We start from the raw sequence: 19,427 nt of genomic DNA, 5'->3' as shown, positions 1-19,427 counted from the left end.
CTTTCCTGCTATATCTCACCCACTCGTGTTAGACTGCAACCTCCATGGGAACACGAACTCCATATTCCCAGGAGTACCTGGCCCAGTATATGGCAGAGGTTCAAGCTAATTACTAAACTGAAAAGACATTCACAAGAATCCTCTTTTCTGAGGACACCCAGTATCTGGGAGAGAGAGAAACAAAATGCTTGACTGCATCACTGCCATGACTTAGGAATGATGTCCATAATATATATGGTATTTTAAAGCCGCCATATATCATTGAGGGTACTATGCAAGCCTTGTCAACCAGACAACTCCATCTTCCTAGACCCAAAAAGGGCCAATCAGAATGTTTTCACTAGGATTTGACATGTAAGTTTTGGGAAAGGAACTTTCACTCTGAATCCAGGGGTATCAGATCAGGGCAGCCTGAGGAATGTGCATGGCCAGCCTGCTACAAAAGAAGTTGTACTGAGAATAAAACTAGTAAAGCAACAAGAGCCCTGACATTTTTTGAGTCCCTGGATCATGCTATGCCTGAAGTTGGTGCCATCTCTGGGCCTCATGTGAATCATCAAATTCCTACAACTTGCATAAATATCCTAAGAGATTATCCTACCAGCCTAAATACAGCTACCAGACAATGATCTTGCATTGGAGAAGGAAATGGCAACCTACTCTAGTGTTCTTGCCTGGAGAATCCCAGGGGCGGGGGAGCCTGGTTGGCTGCCGTCTATGGGGTCGCACAGAGTCGGACACGACTGAAGCGACTTAGAAGCAGCAGCAGCAGTAGCCGCAGCCAATGATCTCATCTGGCACTCTGTCAGCCTGCCCTGAAAGCTCTGCACTGCATAAACACTCTACTTCTTTGACTTACAAAGGTTAATTCATCCTGGGTTCAGTCCCCGGGTCAGGAAGATCCCCTGGGGGAAGGCATAGCAACTCCAGTATTATTGCCTGAAGAATCCCATGAACAGAGGAATCTGGGGGACTACAGTCCATGGGGTTGCACAGGGTTGGAAGGACTGAATCAACTTACCACACACATACCTGTCCTGGATGTGAACAGGATAGGAGGGAGTGTACCTACTATCTCCCAAATCCACTCACAAAGGGTAGAGAAGCAACTATCTTCAGCTACATTCTGCTGTTTCCTAATCCAGGATTAATTCTGCTAAGTCACTTCAGTCACGTCTGACTCTATGTGACCCCATAGATGGCAGCCCACCAGGTTCCCCCGTCCCTGGGATTCTCCAGGCAAGAACACTGGAGTGGGTTGCCAGTTCCTTCTCCAATGCATGAAACTGAAAAGGGAAAGTGAAGTCGCTCAGTCATGTCCAACTCTTCATGACCCCATGGACTACAGCCTACCAGGCTCTTCCGTCCATGGGATTTTCCAGGCAAGAGTACTGGAGTGGGGTGCCATTGCCTTCTCCGGGATTAATTCAAACTGTCTTAATATTCTAAGGTCAGGACATTATGGTGAGCAAGAAGAACCAGACACTAAAGTAATTACTGTTATGATTCCATTTTATAAGAATTCCGATATGGTGTCAGGTATCAAAATAGTGGTGATGGAGAAAGGAAAGTATTCATGAAGAAAAGAATGTTTCAGAACATTTGAAATGCCTCTCTTGATATGGTGGTAGTTACTTCAGTGTTCACATGCGTGAAATCTCATCAAGCTTATATCAAGATTAGTGTTCTTGACTGAATGTATGTTATGCTTTAGGGGGAAAATATCTTAGTATTGAGGTACCACATTCTTAACCTGGACCTCAGACAATGTTCCCAATTCTAATTCTTTCTCTATCCACTAAAATAGTGAGGAGAGGTGCCTGTGGGTTACTAAACACCTTCAAGAAACACCTGAGGAAAGGCAGGTTATGACTTAAATGTGCATCCCCTATGTCGTCAGATAGATGTACACTGAATCCTCCACAGCACTCGGTGCTCTGCATGGACAACAGTCAACAATGTCTATTACCCCCAAGAGGCTGCAAGTTCATCACTACAACACACTGTTGCATTCATCTCCCTTAGCACCACCCCCATCCTGCCCTTCTGCAGGGTTAATGAAATTAAAAGACGCTTACTCCTTGGAAGGAAAGTTATGACCAACCTAGATAGCATATTAAAAAGCACAGACATTACTTTGCCAACAAAGGCCCGTCTAGTCAAGGCTATGGTTTTTCCAGTGGTCATGTATGGATGTGAGAGCTGGACTGTGAAGAAAGCTGAGCGCCGAAGAGTTGATGCTTTTGAACTGGGGTGTTGGAGAAGACTCTTGAGAGTCCCTTGGACTGCAAGGAGATCCAACCAGTCCATTCTGAAGGAGATCAGTCCTGGGTGTTCATTGGAAGGAATGATGCTGAAGCTGAAACTCCAATACTTTGGCCACCTCCTGTGAAGAGTTGACTCATTGGAAAAGACTCTGATGCTGGGAGGGATTGGGGGCAGGAGGAGAAGGGGACGACAGAGGATGAGATGGCTGGATGGCATCACCGACTCGATGGACATGAGTCTGGGTAAACTCCAGGAGTTGGTGGTGGACAGGGAGGCCTGGCGTGCTGCGATTCATGGGGTCGCAAAGAGTAGGACACAACTGAGCGACTGAGCTGACTAACTGAACCCTAAGCATCATATCTGCATTTTCCAGATCTTCAAAAAAGTACCTGGGTGTATGCTGGAAGTACCAACTGGTACAACCCTTATGGAGTACAGTTTGACTATACCCATCAAAATCATATATGCAATTTCCTTTAATCTGGCAATTCTGCTTTTAATATTTTTCCTCCAGATATATCCACATACTTGCAAACTGGTAAAAGTACAATGTGCAAGTTTATTCTCTGCTGAGGTTTATAATAACAAAACATTCGGGAAAAGTGTGTATCAATGTGGGATTAATAGAACAGATCTTAGTCTACCCATCTGCTACAGTATTATGCAGACATAAAACACATGAGCAAACTTTGTATACTGATATGCACAATCACTAAGATACACTGCTAACAGTGCATCTAATATGTTATTACTTTTTAAAAGGAAAAAATAACCAATATATGTACTTGGCCAGCATATTCATTTAAAATAACCTCTGGAAGGACACAAAAGAAACTGGTAACACTAGCTGTTCCTGGGGAGAGGAACTAGATAGCTGGGGACAAAGGGATCCCCTTTTGCTCCTCTTAAATTTTACATCATGAATGTGCTGATTTAGTCAAGAAAAGGTAAGATACTTATTTATTTAAAATTTATTTTATTTTTGGTTGTGCTGGGTCTTCATGGCTGCGTGAGGGTTTTCTTTAGTTGCAGAGAGCGGGAGCTACTCTTCATTGGGGTACATGGGCTTCTCTTTGCAGTGGCTTCTCTTGTTGCAGTTCCTGGGCTTGTGGGACCCGGGCCTGTTGCTCCGAGGTGTATGGGATCGAACCTATGTCCTCTGCGTTAGCAGGCGGATTCTCAACCACTGGCCCACCAGGGAAGTCCCTAAGTAAGGTATTTAAATTGCTCCAAAGGAATCTGTGACAATCTTCATTCTCATGAAAAAGGACAGCATGTGGGGATGCTGTGGAGCCCTGCAAGCCTTACAATTAACTGGGAGGCACAGCTGGTCACAAGATGCCTTAGAGATACTTATTTTGTATGCATGGAAGTCGTGCAAGCCCTAGCTTGAAACTTTTACAAGGACTACATCTCTACCGCGCACCTCTTCTCACAGCCTCATGTGACTTGGTTTTTGTCAAAATCCAAAGAGAAGAAGGAGAATAGAGAAAATGTTCTTCACTCCTCATTCACAATTGAAATCAAAAGCAAGGTAGAATCTGAAGAACCAAAGTATCTGGAGGGTAAGGCAGAAAGCCAGCCTACTTCCAAATTCCAATCCAGGGTAATAATAAAGCATTCTCAAACCGATCCCAGACTTAACTCAGCTACCAGTGTCATCCCATAGGGTTCCAGGCACCCAAACTATTGTACACTCAGAGTAGATCTCAACAAACTTGGCCCACTAGTGGCGGCTGGAAATAAAACTTTGAACACTAGCGGATAAACCTTTAATGTAGAAGGACCCAATTGGCTAAAGAGAAGGTTTAATTTTTTTGGTCTATGAAGGAACTTGGGGTTCTAGAATTATATACAGGAACACTAGTTTATCATCCTTAGACAAAAACTACATTCAAGTCCTTAACAACATCCTCAATATCTCTCTTATCATTAAAGTAAATTATAATTCAGCTTCAGGGTAACCTAGAACCACAACAGGGATACTATTTCAATAACCTGAAGGGCACCCCCTCTAGGCCAGAAACTCACTGTGAGGCTTTCTTTGTTTTAACATGTAAAACAAAATCTAGAGGCTTCATCAGCTTCACGTCCTCCAGCAAGATGAAGGATCTAGCACAGCAAAGGGGATTCCCTGGTGACACAGTCAGTAAAGAATCTGCCTGCAATGCAGGAAACCCAGATGTGATCCCTGAGTCAGGAGAATCTCCTGGAGAAAGAAATGGCAACCCACTCCAATATTCTTGCCTCCAATATACAGCCCATAGGGTTGCAAGAGTTGGACACAAATTACCAACTAAACCACCATCACCACAGCAGAGCAAAGGAGTCTCAGAATTCTGGAATGCAAATGAAGTGTTCTAATTTAATAAAAATGTATGTGGATAGTGTTGACCAATGAGTAATCTCTTCCTTCTATTAAAGAGATATAATAACTCCAGGCAGGAAGAGAGACTGAGAACCACATTTAGCTCTGCCATCAATCCACAACACCCTTCCACCCTTATCTAAACTTCAAAATCAGAAATAAGAATGAATTTTCTGCACCTGTAAGGCTGTTAAGCCTTTGTGAAAACTGTTGGATGTTTCTTTTTTCTTCAAGCTGAATGGCACAAAATAGCAAGTGATCTATAAATACATGCAAATCTCATTTTTTCAGACTCATTCTAGCAAAAGAAGGAAGACATTACTTACGGGGTTGATTTATAGGAAGACTCTGGATACGGTCGCTTCTCGTGCACTTTACCATTGGAGGAGTAGGCCACCGGGCTGTCCACTCTCTCCACATAGTCTGAGAGGGGAGGGGGCATGTCTTGTGCACCTGCAGAAACGTTTTTAACCTAAGGAAACAGTGCCAAGAGACTCAGTTATTACTTAGCCTGCAACTTAAAGGGGGAAAGAAATGGAAGAAAAATATCATATATAAAATTATCTAATGTTTACTGGGCTCATTAAATACTATTAACCTATCTGATGACCTTGTTATTATATAGTGTTAATAGTCAAATTAGCACAGAAATGGTGCTATTGTTAGTTTAACAAATCCAGAATCAATTACAAAGAAGAAAAAAAAAATCCTAATTATCTGATTCTCATCCTGATCTGATTAGATGAAATAATTATCCACCCCATCTTAGGAAGACTAATCTCATTTTATCTGGCCCTAGAGTTACAGTCAGAATTTTCATTTCTAGCAAGTTCTAAGTAATGCTGATGCTGCTGTCTGAGCACCACTCTTGGAAAACCACTAATCCAGGGCAAAGAATATTGGTTCTTCTTAATCCATTCACCCTAAACATGGCATTTTAAAACCACATTAAGAAGTCCAGGAGCTTCCCTGGTGGCTCAGTGCCTGCCAATGCAGGAGACCGGGTTTGATCCCTGATCTGAGAAGATCTCACATGCTCCAGAACAACTAAGCCCGAGTGTGCCACACTATTGAGCCCATGCTTCACAACGAGAGAGAACTAGAGAGCAGCCCACAACACCGAGAACTAGAACGAGACAGTAGGCCCCGCCCTCTATAACTAGAGAAAAGCTTGTAAAGCAACAAAGACCCAGCACAAACAAAAACACATAAAATTTTTTAAAAAGCCCAAACTGATTTCTGATTTAGTCACAAAAGATCTGTTTATTCGCCCTCCATGTTTTCAATGGCTCTACCACTAATAGCCTATCACTGCCTTCTCTACCTTCCCTCCTATTCCATGCTGACTCGTGAGTGAATCTGTCCTAAGAACTAATACACAGTGGAGATCATGCCTTGTTAACATGAAAGGTTTCCCAGAGAACCTTTGGGAGAAAATCTATATATAATAATCATAACCAATTAGAGTTTTAACACTATTAGATTTCATGCAGTAGATCTAAGACTTTAAATTTCACCTAAAAATCTTCACATATTAATTACTCTGCTATAAAAAGTAACTGCTAAGCCCAGAGAAGTCAGAGTTGTTTCAAAGTAAGGGAATAAAACTAAGGTGGGAGGGGGGGATAATCAAAAAATTATTTCCATTTTTCAAAAACAGCACTGGTGGGACTCTTTTAGCTTGGTGATGAGAACAGCAGCATCCAATTATAATACCTCGGTTCACTCCAGATCTGCTGACTACAAGTTCTAGAAAGCCTCAATCACTTCAACTCCAAGACATGGAGAAGCTACCTGCTTCATAAAGTTGTTCTGACAAAATGAGATGACAAGGTATCACAGCACAATAAAAACTCAGGAGATGCTGGTTTCTGGAATCAAAGCTGTTGGAACTGAACAAAGAATTTTTACAAGTATTTGAAGGGAATAAGAGACTTTTAATGGGTTGTTTTGCAATGTAAGTCTTTGCAACGAGATTCAGCATCAACACAGTGCAGTTCCTGGCCACCCACACACACTTTACATCTTGCTATCCATAAAGCACAGCATTAAAACTTGACCTGCTTCTTTCCTATCTCTGCTCTATCACCTGTTACAAGATATTTATTTATCCACCCCTTGAAGTACATAGAGGTATTTATTCTTGATTGTTTAGTACTCCCATGACTCAGAGAGGAATGGAATCATTTCCTTCTGAAAGTGGAGTTTGGCAGCAACTAGGAAACCAGTGGGTGGATTACCAGGGAGTGTGCTCAGATCCCACCACGGGGAGTCGGGTGGGAACCATTCCTGGCGCCCACTGAATTCTTGAGGACTCAACAGCATCACCAAGCGTCACGGGCAGAGGCCCGGCCAAGCCAAAGGCATATTAGGTTTAAAAAGACCTCCTTTTCTCAAAAACCCATTTAACTCTTCTCCAGGTTTCTTTCCTCTCTACAAATTTAGCAGACGGTGCAGAGCTCATGGAATTCCTACTGATCATGGCAAACCGGAAACCAAAACCTCCCCAAAGAGGTGTCTGAGTGTCTTTGCAGAGACTTCTCACCTTCCTCCTTTCTTTGCCAGCTAATCCTTAACTAGACTTCAAGTCCTGACTCACTACCAAGTAGCAGTCATGCCACCACCTCCCAGGGCCTTCCCCACATGCCCCCTGCTGGGAGAGGCCCCTCCCTCTCCTCCTGGCCCGCCAGCACCTGTGCACACACACCTCCCACCAGAGCACATGTGTAATGAAGACAGAACTGTTTACGCACAGGGTGCCGCTGCTCCCACATGTCTAATTGCAGCAGGCAGTAGACCGCTCTTTAAGCCACCGTCGTCTGCTTGCTTACAGCATGCCATGTACTGAACTGAGGGACCATTCAGTAGGTACACCTTTACAGGTAAAGTGAGGGGGTCCCTCAACCTGTAAAGTGATCTTTCCCTAACACTCTATCTGTAAGCAGGTAAGTGAGGGGATCCCTGCAGGAAAAGAACCAGGACTGGTTTTCCTGACGTAAGAGAGGCCATTTGTGATCTAAGCGTGGCCACAATGCTCACTCTCACGCAGATCTCAGTAATTAACCATCTTGAGGGAACCAAGGCATGCAGGAACAGAAAAAAGACACTCAAATGACAGTGCAGTGATAAAGCAGGGTTCTAGTTTCTCCTCAAGGGATATACAACATATCTCTGAGTTTGTCCCAGTTCCTCCTCACAGGATACTCAACATATCTTTGAGGTTCGCGTGAACTAAGGCTCCCAGTCAGGTGGAGGATGGAATGATGTTGACACTCCCGACTTCAATCAACTAAAGCTTGGACTCTTGTCAACCTCTGCCCCATATTCCATACCGAATTCTCCCCTGCTCAAGCCCCTTCACAAATACATAGGTACCCTTTGCTTAAAACTTATTCTTAAAACCTCCTCAATTTCGCTGTTCAGAAAGATGCTGCTTCGGAAAAGATCCCCAGTGTTCTCCTTACTCGCTCCAAGTAACAGTACATTCTTCCTTCTGATCGATGGCTTGGTTGTGTCTTTAACTCAGCACCCACCAAGAGGTGAACCCAATTTTCAAGTAACAATACTAGGTACTCAATGAAGGAGGAAGCAAGGGCTCAGGGTGCCACGACAACTTTCTCAAGGACCTACACCTGGTAAATGGAAACGTGGGATTTAAATACTTGAAAGCCTCAGCTTCAGTCCACTGCCTCTCCCTGGACAGCTGTCTGCCTGCCTTCCTCTGAGTCCTGCCCAGCCCAGGCAGGACCTGGCGAAAAGCAAGTGCCTGGAGTCTGCTGCACAAACCTCTGCTCTACTGCCTTATCAGATGAGCTCTTCTGGGCTGAACTCTTTTCTCTCTTACTAGAGTCAGCAGAACTGCAGAGCCTGACCACTGACTTTACCCTCCAGTACAAGTTTTTTGTTACTTCAACCTCTTTCACACATATGCACAAAAAATTTCAAGGCTGTGCTCGCTTTGGTGGAGCAATACTCTGGTAGCTGCAATGCAAGAGACCAGGGTTTAATCCCTGGGTCAGGAAGGTCCCCTGGAAAAGGGAATGGTGACCCACTCCAGTGTTCTTGCCCAGAGAATTCCATGGACAGAGGAATCTGGTGGGCTACAGTACATGGGGTTGCAAAGAGTCAGGCAAGACTGAGTGACTAACACTTACTTCAGTTCAGTTCAGTCGCTCAGTCGCATCTGACTCTGCGACCCCATGAATCGCAGCACGCCAGGCCTCCCTGTCCATCACCATCTCCCGGAGTTCACTCAGACTCACATCCATCGAGTCCGTGATGCCATCCAGCCATCTCATCCTCTGTTGTCCCCTTCTTCTCCTGCCCCCAATCCCTCCCCGCATCAAGGTCTTTTCCAATGAGTCAACTCTTCGCATGAGGTGGCCAAAGTACTGGAGCTTCAGCTTTAGCATCATTCCTTCCAAAGAAATCCCAGGGCTGATCTCCTTCAGAATGGACTGGTTGGATCTCCTTGCAGTCCCAGGGACTCTCAAGAGTTTTCTCCAACACCACAGTTCAAAAGCATCAATTCTTCGGCGCTCAGCCTTCTTCACAGTCCAACTCTCACACCCATACATGACCACAGGAAAAACCATAGCCTTGACTAGATGGACCTTGGTCGGCAAAGTAATATCTCTGCTTTTGAATATGCTATCTAGGCTGCTTACTTACACTAAAATTAGAACAATAAGAGAAGATTATTAGCATGGCCCCTGGGCAAGCATGACATGCACACATGTGATGTGTTAAGTCTTTCTGACAAAAATGCCCAGCCAGACTTAAAGATGAAGAAGTACCTTGTCCTTGAAAGGAGTTAAGTGTCTAGAGGCAGAGGGAAAACGTGTTTGTAAAACAGGAGTAAGGTCTTCCCTGAAGAAGCTAAAATATGACTTCTTCTCACGGTACCAATGCGAAGTGAGTATAAACCTCTGCTTTCAAAGGACAGTGGGAGGAGGAGGGGAAGCCACCAGTATCAGTCATTATATGAGTCCTCAACTTATGTGTCCTATGGTGAGAACAGGGATTTCCAAGACTCACTGTTATTACTGATAGGATCCCAAGCCAGCTCACAATGCCCACGCAAGGTAGCCAAAGTTCTTTAAACAAACAACAACAAACAACCCTATCATTTTCATAACTATAGGAAGTTTTTATAAAGATTTAGAACCTGAGAAAAATTTGGCTTAATTCTGAACAGTAAATGGTGAAGTCTTCCTCAAGGAACTTCAGAGCAGGTCTAAGAAATTAGGGGCAAAAGAAAGCAGAGTGAAAAACAAAATTCTGCAAGATCTGTCTTCTACTAGGGGAAAGTAAAGTTTGAGAGTCAAGCAAACACCGGAATTTGCTGCTGTGAGGCTAAGAAGAGCCTTGGGCCTGAGGGTGATCCACCCCCAGGCTCTCTGGGAAGGTGGGGTGGTGAGGGAAAAGGGTGTTGCTGGCCCAGAAATTCACAGGGCAGTGCCCAGCTGGCCGCTCTTCACTAGGATCTGCCTGGAGAGTTCCTGGTCCAAGTGGCACCCCTACCCCACAGACAAGAGTTTTTTTTCATATAAAATGGAAAGACAAGACAGCAGAAGACACTCAGAGAGGCTGAGGCTAAGGAGGAAAAAGATCGCTAGCCAATCAGAGTCCCAAACAGGCACACTACAGAGGCTAAATTCCAAAAGGACAGGCACTCTCACCGACCATGTTTAGGAATAAGAGTTATCAACTTAAAATGACAGCAAGTTTTACTAGGAGTCATACTCCAATGAAGAAAGACATTTCTAAAATGTCAAAATGAAATAAACTCCAATGAAATAATTTCAAAAGATCTTCACAAGAGGCAGTTATATCGAGGACAACATTTTGTTCAGAATTTAATTATACTCATTAGAAGTGGTCTATGCCACTTGTGAAAAAAAAAAACAAAAAACCTTTGTAACAGCCCTTGGAGAATTAATGAAAACATCCCACATCCCTGTGGGGTGCCAAAGGAGGGGCACACACAGGGCGGCTCAGCATAGCTCTCTTCCCAGGACCTGTTGGCACTGAGCCTTCCTCCCTGGGATGAGGATGGAGCTGCCATACCAGGCAGTTCAACATTTCTGGTGCACGAGCAAGCATCTCCACCTTGAAGGCAGGGATGGAATTGATTGAAAAGGTCAAGGGAAATAAAAAAATGTCAAGAGTGTTTTAGATCAATTCTCTCCTCTAAAAGAAAGTTGGGGGAAATCCTTTCTCTCCACACAAATCATCTAGAATTAGTACAAGCAGAAAGGACCAAGAAAAGCCATGCCCCGTTTTGCTCTTGGTTCCATCTACATTGCAAGCTGCTCACACAACACAGGAAGGGAGTCAGACTGGCGCAGCCATCTGAGAGGAGTCACCCACCTCTAAGGAGGAGAGGGAAGTTCGCATGCCAGGCAATCCTGACCCCACTGGCTCCTCACCACTGCCCAGTAAGATACAACAATCTTCACACTCAGATGGGGAAATTCAGCCTCTAAGGTTCAGTTAACTTGCTCTAGGTCACACAGAAGGTGACATGGTGGAAAGGGAATGTAAACCCGGCCCACCTGCCGCCCGACGTAACAAATGATACCTCAGTAATTTAAATATGGCAAGAAGCACCCATCTCATCCCTGTAAGAAAAGGAACCATCCTCACAGCCTTACCTCCTCGCCACACACGAATGAGATACAATGTGAATTCATTTTGAAGAGTCTTATTTGCCTACCAGACTATTGTTCTGGACACAAAATTACTATGAATATATGCACCAGTCATCTTACCTTTGTTTACGTCAGTGTAGGAACACCTCTCTCAAACAGGGAGGGCTTTTTCTGCTTGGTGATTAAAGTGAAAAATAAACCTGATGTCGGGGGAGGAGCGCCTTCAACTCCAGTTTTACAACCTGAGGTTTTGTACTCCAGTTTTACAATGTGAGGCCCACCTTCCCGGCCATGTGCCCTGGCACTACAAGTTTTCAAAACATGAAGTGGTCCAACTCGTTTTTCCTGTTTTCTGATATTTTACATTCATAGAGGCTCCCCCAACAAGAGCCTCTGGAAAGGCTCTGCCCCTGGAAAGTTCCCTCAGACTTTTCTCCACCCTCGGTGGCTTGAAGGCAAACGCTCCCAAATACACTTATCCCACAAAGAAAGAGATCATGGACTAGGCTTGAGAGTCTGACTGATTTATGTTGATCAGTTGGCCCTGGGGAGTCAGCAAACACAACGCTCCCTATCCAGACACAGGCTGCCCATAGGTGACATACACCAGCAAAAGAGAATTCTGAAGCTCTGAAAGAGTCAGTGTATTGCTAGAGCTTTGGAAGGGGTGAGGTGGAGAAGCTTACACTCAGTGAGTGATCCCATTTGAGGCCCCTGGCTCTAGAAAGGGAGGCCGTGGAGCAGATTGCGTTTGTGCACTCGTGCGTCTTGTGCTGGCCTCCCCAGCAGCTGTGTCACAGGCACAGCACACCTTAGATCTCTGAGCCAATGCCAGTCACCACCTGGCCTTCCAAATCCCCTTCGATTTACTACAGCACTCCCTATAACATCAACATGTTCTAAGGTTGCCCTGCCTGGAAAAGCCCACGTGCATACCTTAAATCAAAACCCCCTGGGCTGGCGGGACTAGGGCTGCAGTCTGGCTCCACAGAACAGTGTGGAGTATGCTCACAATGTGGTCCCCAGACCAGCAGCATCAACGTCACCTAGGAACTCAGAGATGCAAGTTTCCAGGCCCCATCTCAGATCTGCTGCAGTAGAAACAGGGGTGGTTGGGGGGAGGTCTGAGAACCACTGATGGAGCGGGGAGGGGGCTTCCTCTATGTCACAGACAATTGCCCTGTTTAGACCATTATACCTATATTTAGAATTGACTCAGTTATTGAGTGCTGGATTTCCCTGGTGGCTCAGACGGTAAAGCGTCTGCCTACAATGTGGGAGACCCGGGTTTGATCCCTGGGTCAGGAAGATCCTCTGGAGAAGGAAATGGCAACCCACTCCAGTACTCTTACTTGGAAAATCCTATGGACAGAGGAGCCTGGTAGGCTACAGTCCATGGGGTCGCAAAGAGTCAGACAAGACTAAGTGACTGAACTATAGGTAACTATATTGAGTGCTGGAAATCTAGGAATCCCTGCTTTCAGAGCCCCAGAGACACTCAGCAGTTCCAGTACGGCTCACCTTCCATCACAACAGTCTACGCCAGCTCCCCAAGATGCCCTGGACAGACAGGGTCTCTGTCCTCCACGCTGCTGGGCTCTGAAGGTCAGTCCCAAGATAGGACACTTGCACTCTTGTTCCGTTTCACCCTCCCCACCTCCCGAAGCCACAGATAACAGCAAAACCTTTGCCAGGGGCAGAGCCCAGTATACCAATTGTCGGCAGCCCACAGGACTGCTTTCACGTTAAAGAACGCTTGGACTTATGACCGAAAATATAAGAGTTACTCGAGTTTCTTCAGCTTTCTAATTCTGACTACCGCCACCACCGCGTCCTAGTCACCTGCTCCGCCTGGGTGGAAGGAGATGGGATGCAGAGCCTGCCTACACCTTTCAGAAAAACATCCATTCTTATCTCATAGCAACCTTTCAAGTAAGAGGAAGAACAACAGTTTAACAACTGCAACCAACCATGAAATGTATTTATATTTTGGGTGTTCTTACCCAAGCTCCTTTATTCCATGCCATCATTGCAAATACTAACACAATTATTCCTCTAGCTAAAATTGATTGGGAATTAATCAATTATGTGTTGGCCCTGACCTAAGCCCTTTCATTGTTACAGGATCAGCATATTCTGTGGATGGAACTTCTATTTTCCCGATGTACACAGAAGAACCTACTAAACGAACAGGCAAAGTGATTATCTTCATCGGAGTCCAAAGAAACCAAAAACTAGCCAAGGCTGACGACAAAGGACAGTGTTCAGGACCGTGCCTCTTCTCTACACCCAGCCAGATCCTCCCCACTAGCTCCTACCTTAACAGGTAAGTGCTGGGAACAACATTATAACAGCCCTGCGTCACAATGTCAAAGCCTTAGAAACTTCTAGAAATAAGGCTAACTATCACACTTGTTAACTTTTAGATCTAAGCATTTCCTACTTAAAAAAAGGCTCGTGTTTAACCACCTTCACTTACTACTTGATAACAATGGAGAAACAGTTAATGGGATGTTCTCTCCAAATATAGTCTGTTCTTGCTTCTGACATATAAATCATGTGGCAAGATTTGTGCAAGAAAATGTGCAACTTAGGAGACAGGCAGAAAACATTCCCTGAAAACTGGCACGCTGATTTGTGGTAGGGAAAAGCGCTTTACACACATATTACCTCATTTTAATGTTCGTGCTATTAACTGAACTATTTCCCCCAATTCTACTGGCAAAGAAAACGGAGGCTTGGAGATCTGAGAGGCAAACACGCCAAAAAACACACGTTACAAAGGCAAATATAAGACTTATCCTGCTGGTAAGTATGTCAGGCTTAAGACAGATTAGTGAAGCCCTCTGCAAACCTCAGTGTCCCCTCGTATAAGGAGAGTATCCACACTGTAAAGACTGCACTTAGGATTGTAAGAATAATGTACAGAGCGGCTGCACCTATAATGGCTATTTAGGAAATGGTGGCTCCTACCTTGCTTTTACAGCTTCCCGACGGAACCCATGGCCCCTGCAGTGGGAGCTCAGAGTCCTAGCCACTGGATCTCCAGGGCAGCAGCTACTGTGACTCTTTTAAAAACTTTCTTGCCAAAATTAAGACAGTGGAGCTCAGCTCCCAAACCAGCCTGACGTACTGCACTGAAGACTACTGAGACAGCAGAGTCTAAACCCCTGGCCCCCGTGCACGGAGTCACCACCAAGTCTCCACTTACTGCTGTGCCCACCTCGCAGGGCTTCAGCCTCCTTCGTGTAAGTTCACTGAGACAGACTGGATGACCTGAGGGCCCATGCTGCTCTTAGACTCTGTTTTCTTTTACTTCACCAAAGCAAAACCAAAGTTACTCACAGGAGCACCTGAAAACGAAGTGCTTAACTTCTAGTAACTATTTCGCCAGAATATCGCAGGTATCAACTATCAGCTAAAACTAATTTCAAGTACACACATCTTACAATCAGTTCTTTAATATTTACTGTAGGTTTGTGCTTTTCCAAAGCCAGATCCCAAGTTCTAAGAATTTACTCTACAGAAAATGAAGATGTATATACTGATATTTATATTTATGACCTTCTGAAAATGCAGGAGGGGGAAGAGAGATTTGAACACAAAGATTAACATGTACCACTCATACTCATGGGTGTAAGGGTATCAGCCCCTCCAACCTCAGCTCCACCGCCCATGGCTGAACAGTCCAGTACCAGCATTCTCACTGTGCTGGTGGGATACAGCTCCTCAGACCACAGTCCCCTGTCCTGTGTGAGACCAAGCTGGAAGGGACAGAAAAGGATCTGAGCAGTTTGACACCCTCCAGGAGCAGCCAACAAATACTGAGGGGCACTGAGGTGAGACAGAAGCCAGCAGAGTACTAAGGGGCACTGGGGTGAAGCAGGCACATTCAAAGCTTCTCAGAAACTCATCCACAGCTACTCAAGTCGCACTTTGCATTTAAACCTGATCAGATGACACAGACATAAAAAATAAAAGGGCAATTACAATTAATCCGTGTAGTGCAGGAACTTCTCTGGTGGGCTAGTGGCTAAGACTCCGAGCTCCCAGTGCAGGGGGCCTGGGTTCCATCCCTGTTCAGAGAACTGGATCCCACATGCTACAACTAAGAGTTCGCATGCCCCACTAAAGATCCCACACGCTGCAGCTAAGACCCAGCACATCAAATAAATAAACAAAAAGAAAATAAGTAAATATTAAAAAGAAAAATCCACGTAGCACATATTCAGGTAGTAAGTATCATCTATAGTCGTTTCCATAGAAACCATCTCCCCATTCCACACAGTAACTGTGGCAACCGCCCCAAGCCAGATGATGTGTGAAGGGCCCTGTCCCGGGCACAGTGCTCAGCGTGAGAATGGCCACCTGACCCAGGCCTACTCATTCATCAGCGCCTCCTCTCCCGGTCAGTCTTAGATGAAGCACTGATATGAAGCTGCTTTCTGCTCGCCTTCTATGTGAGAAAATGAAGCCTACCAGGCAGGAGGGAATCAAGATGAGAAAGCAGATCCCAATGGCCTTCAAGTCCTAACTCCAGCTGTTCCTGATACACAGCCACATCCTTGCCTCTGTGGCTGTTTCAGCTCTTTCTAGGTTTCATAAATCACCACCTGAAATGTTGCAGATAAATTCCTTTTTACCTCTCCTAATTTAAGCTCTGTTTTTGTCAACTGTAACGGGCACTCATGCAACTCATGCAAAATTCTTTTCTGCACAATCAGCTGTTTTCCTTTCACTCTCCCTGTAAGGCAGACAGCCATATTTTACTGGTCTTCATTTTCCCATAGGCATCTCACATTCGTCTTCAGTGGCAGACCAAATAATACAGCCAATTTCATAGATAAGAAAACGGAGGATCAGAAGGGTTAATCTGTTTACCAAAGAGTGCTGGAATCAGGACTCGAACCCAGAGCTTTAGGGTCCACCATTGTCCCTCTACCAGGAATCATCTCCAAACGAGGCTTCCCTGACATACACATAGGTTAAAAAGAACAGAACTGATCTTAAGAGTCACAGCGGAAGCAGGGAAGCTGGAATTCAGACCCTGGTATTTTACCTCCCTGATACACTGCTTCTAAGTAGAGAAGCCAGCACACACAGCAAGAGTGGAGGAAAGGGGAAGACTACCAGTCCTTCAGGGCTGTTCACCTGAGACTAAACAAGGTGTCCTCTAAAGCAATGCTACCCTGCAGAGCTGGTAAGTACACTTAGGGCACCGGCAAGGAAGTCTGCTCCGTGGGAGAACATCTGAGGATATCTACTCTGATCACAGTGGAATCAGAGTCCCTTTCCTAGCACCGAGAAGCGCTTCAGCCATGCGATCAAGACAACAGAAATGGAAAGGAACACATCGTGGTCTTTTCAAATGAAAGCAGGGGAGGCCCGCCAGGACAGCTCACCTCTGGGAGCAGGCAGAAGCAGGTGGGGGGGAGGGTGAAGAACACGAGGGCGAATGTAACTGAGACCTAGTAATGTAGGATGTATGGCAGGATGATCGGTGTTCATGATGAAACAAATCAACAAATACAACGAGAAGGTTATGAATGGACCAAAGACGACAAGGTCATGAACAAAGAATGGGGAAAAGTCAATTTCTGTGCACTCGAGTCCAATTAGAGAGAGAGAATATATAAGCATTACAGCTTTCCCTAAAAGCACTTTCACGTGGAAATGCTCCACTGGGGCTCCAATCCTGGTTTTGTCACATTATGTGAGCCCAGGCACATAGTGGGGGAAGGAGAAGGTGGGATGAATGGAGAGACTGACACTGAAACATATGGATGGCCCGTGGGAAGGTGCTGCATGACTCAGGGAGCCCACAGATACACGCTGCTCTGTGACTACCTAGACGGGTGGGATCGGGTGGGAAGTGGGAGGGAGGTTCCAGAGGGAGGAGCGCCTATGGCTGATTCATGTTGATGTGTGTGTGCACCTATGGCTGATTCATGTTGATGTGTGGCAGAAGCCAGCACAATACTGTGGAACAGTTGTCCTCCAGTTGAAAATAAATTAAAAAATAATAATAATGCTTTCTGCTTATATAATAGCAAAGTTACCCTCAACATCAATTTTCTCCATTTTCAAAAAACGTTACACATACTTACTGTAAGAAAATGACTTTATTATTATATAATTATTCTGGTCAAAAATTGGAGAAAACCTAATACACAACAATACAGATGGGTCAAATACATCTCTCCAGGGGAATTTTACTAGGAAAGGTATGTACAACCAGAATTTCACACATTGCCGATAGCTGTATAAATTGGTACATCTCCTTTGAAGGGCAATTTCTCACTATCAAAATTACAGACATGTGTGTATATATACCCCTTAACTCAGTTTTACTATAGGAAAGTCAGCCTACAGAAGTATATACATGGACAAACATGTTTACAAGGCATACCAAGCTTTCTTTTTTTTTTTTTTAAATCCTATCATTGTCTGTAACATTAAACAACAAATACACCCACCAATGAGAATGATTACATAAACCATGGTACATCCATACCACAAAGAGGCTATCAAGTGGTGAGGAAAGATCACCAAGACACACTGTAGGACTTTCCTAATGGCCCAGGGGTCAAGAATCCTCCTGCCAGTGCATGGGGACACGGGTCTGATCCCTGATCCGGGAAGATGCCACATGCTGTGGGGCAACTAAGCCCACCTGCCACAGCTACTGAGCCCACCTGCTGCAAGCAGAGAAAGCCCGAGAGCAGCAACAAAGACCCAGCTCAGCCGAAAGTAAATGAGTAAAGAAATAAAACGATTCCACAAAAAGGACCCTGTTGGGAATTCCCTAAGTGGTCCAGTGGTTAAGAATCTGCCGTGCAATGCAGGGGACTCGGGTTTGATCCCTGGTCAGAGAACTAAGGTCCCACACGCTGCAGAGCAAATAAGCCCACACACCACAACTGGAGAGTCCACGTGGCACAACGAAGACCCAACACGGCTGAGTAAATAAATATTTTATTTTTTAAAAAAGGACACACTGTAAAGCAAAAGGGTGAGGTGCAGACAGAATGGTGTGATCAGCACGTTACTTCTGCATAAAAAAGCAGGGAGTGTTTTTTTTTTTTTTTTTTTTTCAGGAAATCAAGCACTGAAAGGAATTATACGACACTAAGAAGAGCACTTAGGAGTGTGGGAGAGGGCGGGAAAGATACCCAGAAATAGACAAATGGAAACACAAGGATGGGAGGCAGACTGCCCCGTTTTGTGGTTTTCTGTTTTTGGGGGTTTTTTTTGAAAAATTATAATTCTGGCCATGGATTTTTTTTAAAAAGGAGTAATTAGAAAGCTTTTATCTTGCCAAAACATACAAAAATAAAAATGTATCACATCGACCAATCCAACAACATAAATGAATCTCATAGCATTATGTTGAATGGACACAAAAGCACACAGCACATAATTCCATTTCTGTGAAGGTTAAGAATAGGCAAATCTAATTGATATGAGCAAAATAAGAGGAGTCATCACCCCCTAGGGGATACTGACTAAGAGGCATGAGGAAACCCTGGACCCTGGAATGTACTATATCTTGATTTAGGTGCTGATTGCAAATGGGCTTCTATGTGTAAAACTTCACCAAGCCATACAATTAAATTTAGTGTACTTAATGTCCTTTATTCTGTGTGTATATGGATATATATGTTATACTTCAGTAAAAGTTTTTAACACTATCAAAACTGTTTTTGAGGAGGGGACTTCCCTGGCAGTACAGCGGTTAAGACTTCACCTTCCAATGCAAGGGGTGGGAGTTCGACCCCTGGTCAGGGAGCTAAGATCCACATGCCTCGAGGCCAAAAAATCAAAACATAAAACAGAAGCAATACTGTAACAAAGTCAATAAAGACTTTTAAACATGGTCTACATTAAAAAAAAAATTCTTAAAACAAATTTTTTGAGGAATATTTCATGATGTGATAAAAAAGCCTCTAAGAGCAAGTTAAAAAAGGTAGAATTTGACACTGATAAGAACTATAATCATACTTCTGAATTAGAATAAGCAATAGGAGAGGAAAAGGATTAAAGAAAATACACCAAAAAGGTAACTATAGATGGCAGAATTTTCTTCATACTTCACAGTATCTGAAAAATTATTCAGTTACCAATCAGATAAATAATCA

The 19,427-nt window shown here is 44.4% G+C and overlaps 1 protein-coding gene and 1 non-coding gene across 5 annotated transcripts in view; one reads left to right on the top strand and one right to left on the bottom strand.

The window, feature by feature from the left end:
• OCLN (occludin) overlaps positions 1 to 19,427 on the bottom strand; it is a 49,534-nt gene that overhangs the window by 9,810 nt on the left and 20,297 nt on the right. For all 4 annotated transcript variants that reach the window (XM_040262664.1, XM_040262666.1, XM_040262665.1 and 1 more), the window contains exon 5: positions 4,963 to 5,108. In XM_040262664.1, the coding sequence (XP_040118598.1) occupies positions 4,963 to 5,108 (146 nt within the window). The remainder of the gene's footprint in view (positions 1 to 4,962; positions 5,109 to 19,427) is intronic.
• On the top strand, positions 9,291 to 9,393 carry LOC120879741. Its single transcript, XR_005724885.1, has one exon. It is a non-coding gene; the product is annotated as a U6 spliceosomal RNA (small nuclear RNA).

The sequence above is a fragment of the Oryx dammah genome, unplaced genomic scaffold (genome assembly GCF_014754425.2).
Source record: "Oryx dammah isolate SB20612 unplaced genomic scaffold, SCBI_Odam_1.1 HiC_scaffold_20, whole genome shotgun sequence".
Classification (NCBI taxonomy): Eukaryota; Metazoa; Chordata; class Mammalia; order Artiodactyla; family Bovidae; genus Oryx; species Oryx dammah.
This window is presented reverse-complemented; position numbering and strand designations above follow the sequence as displayed.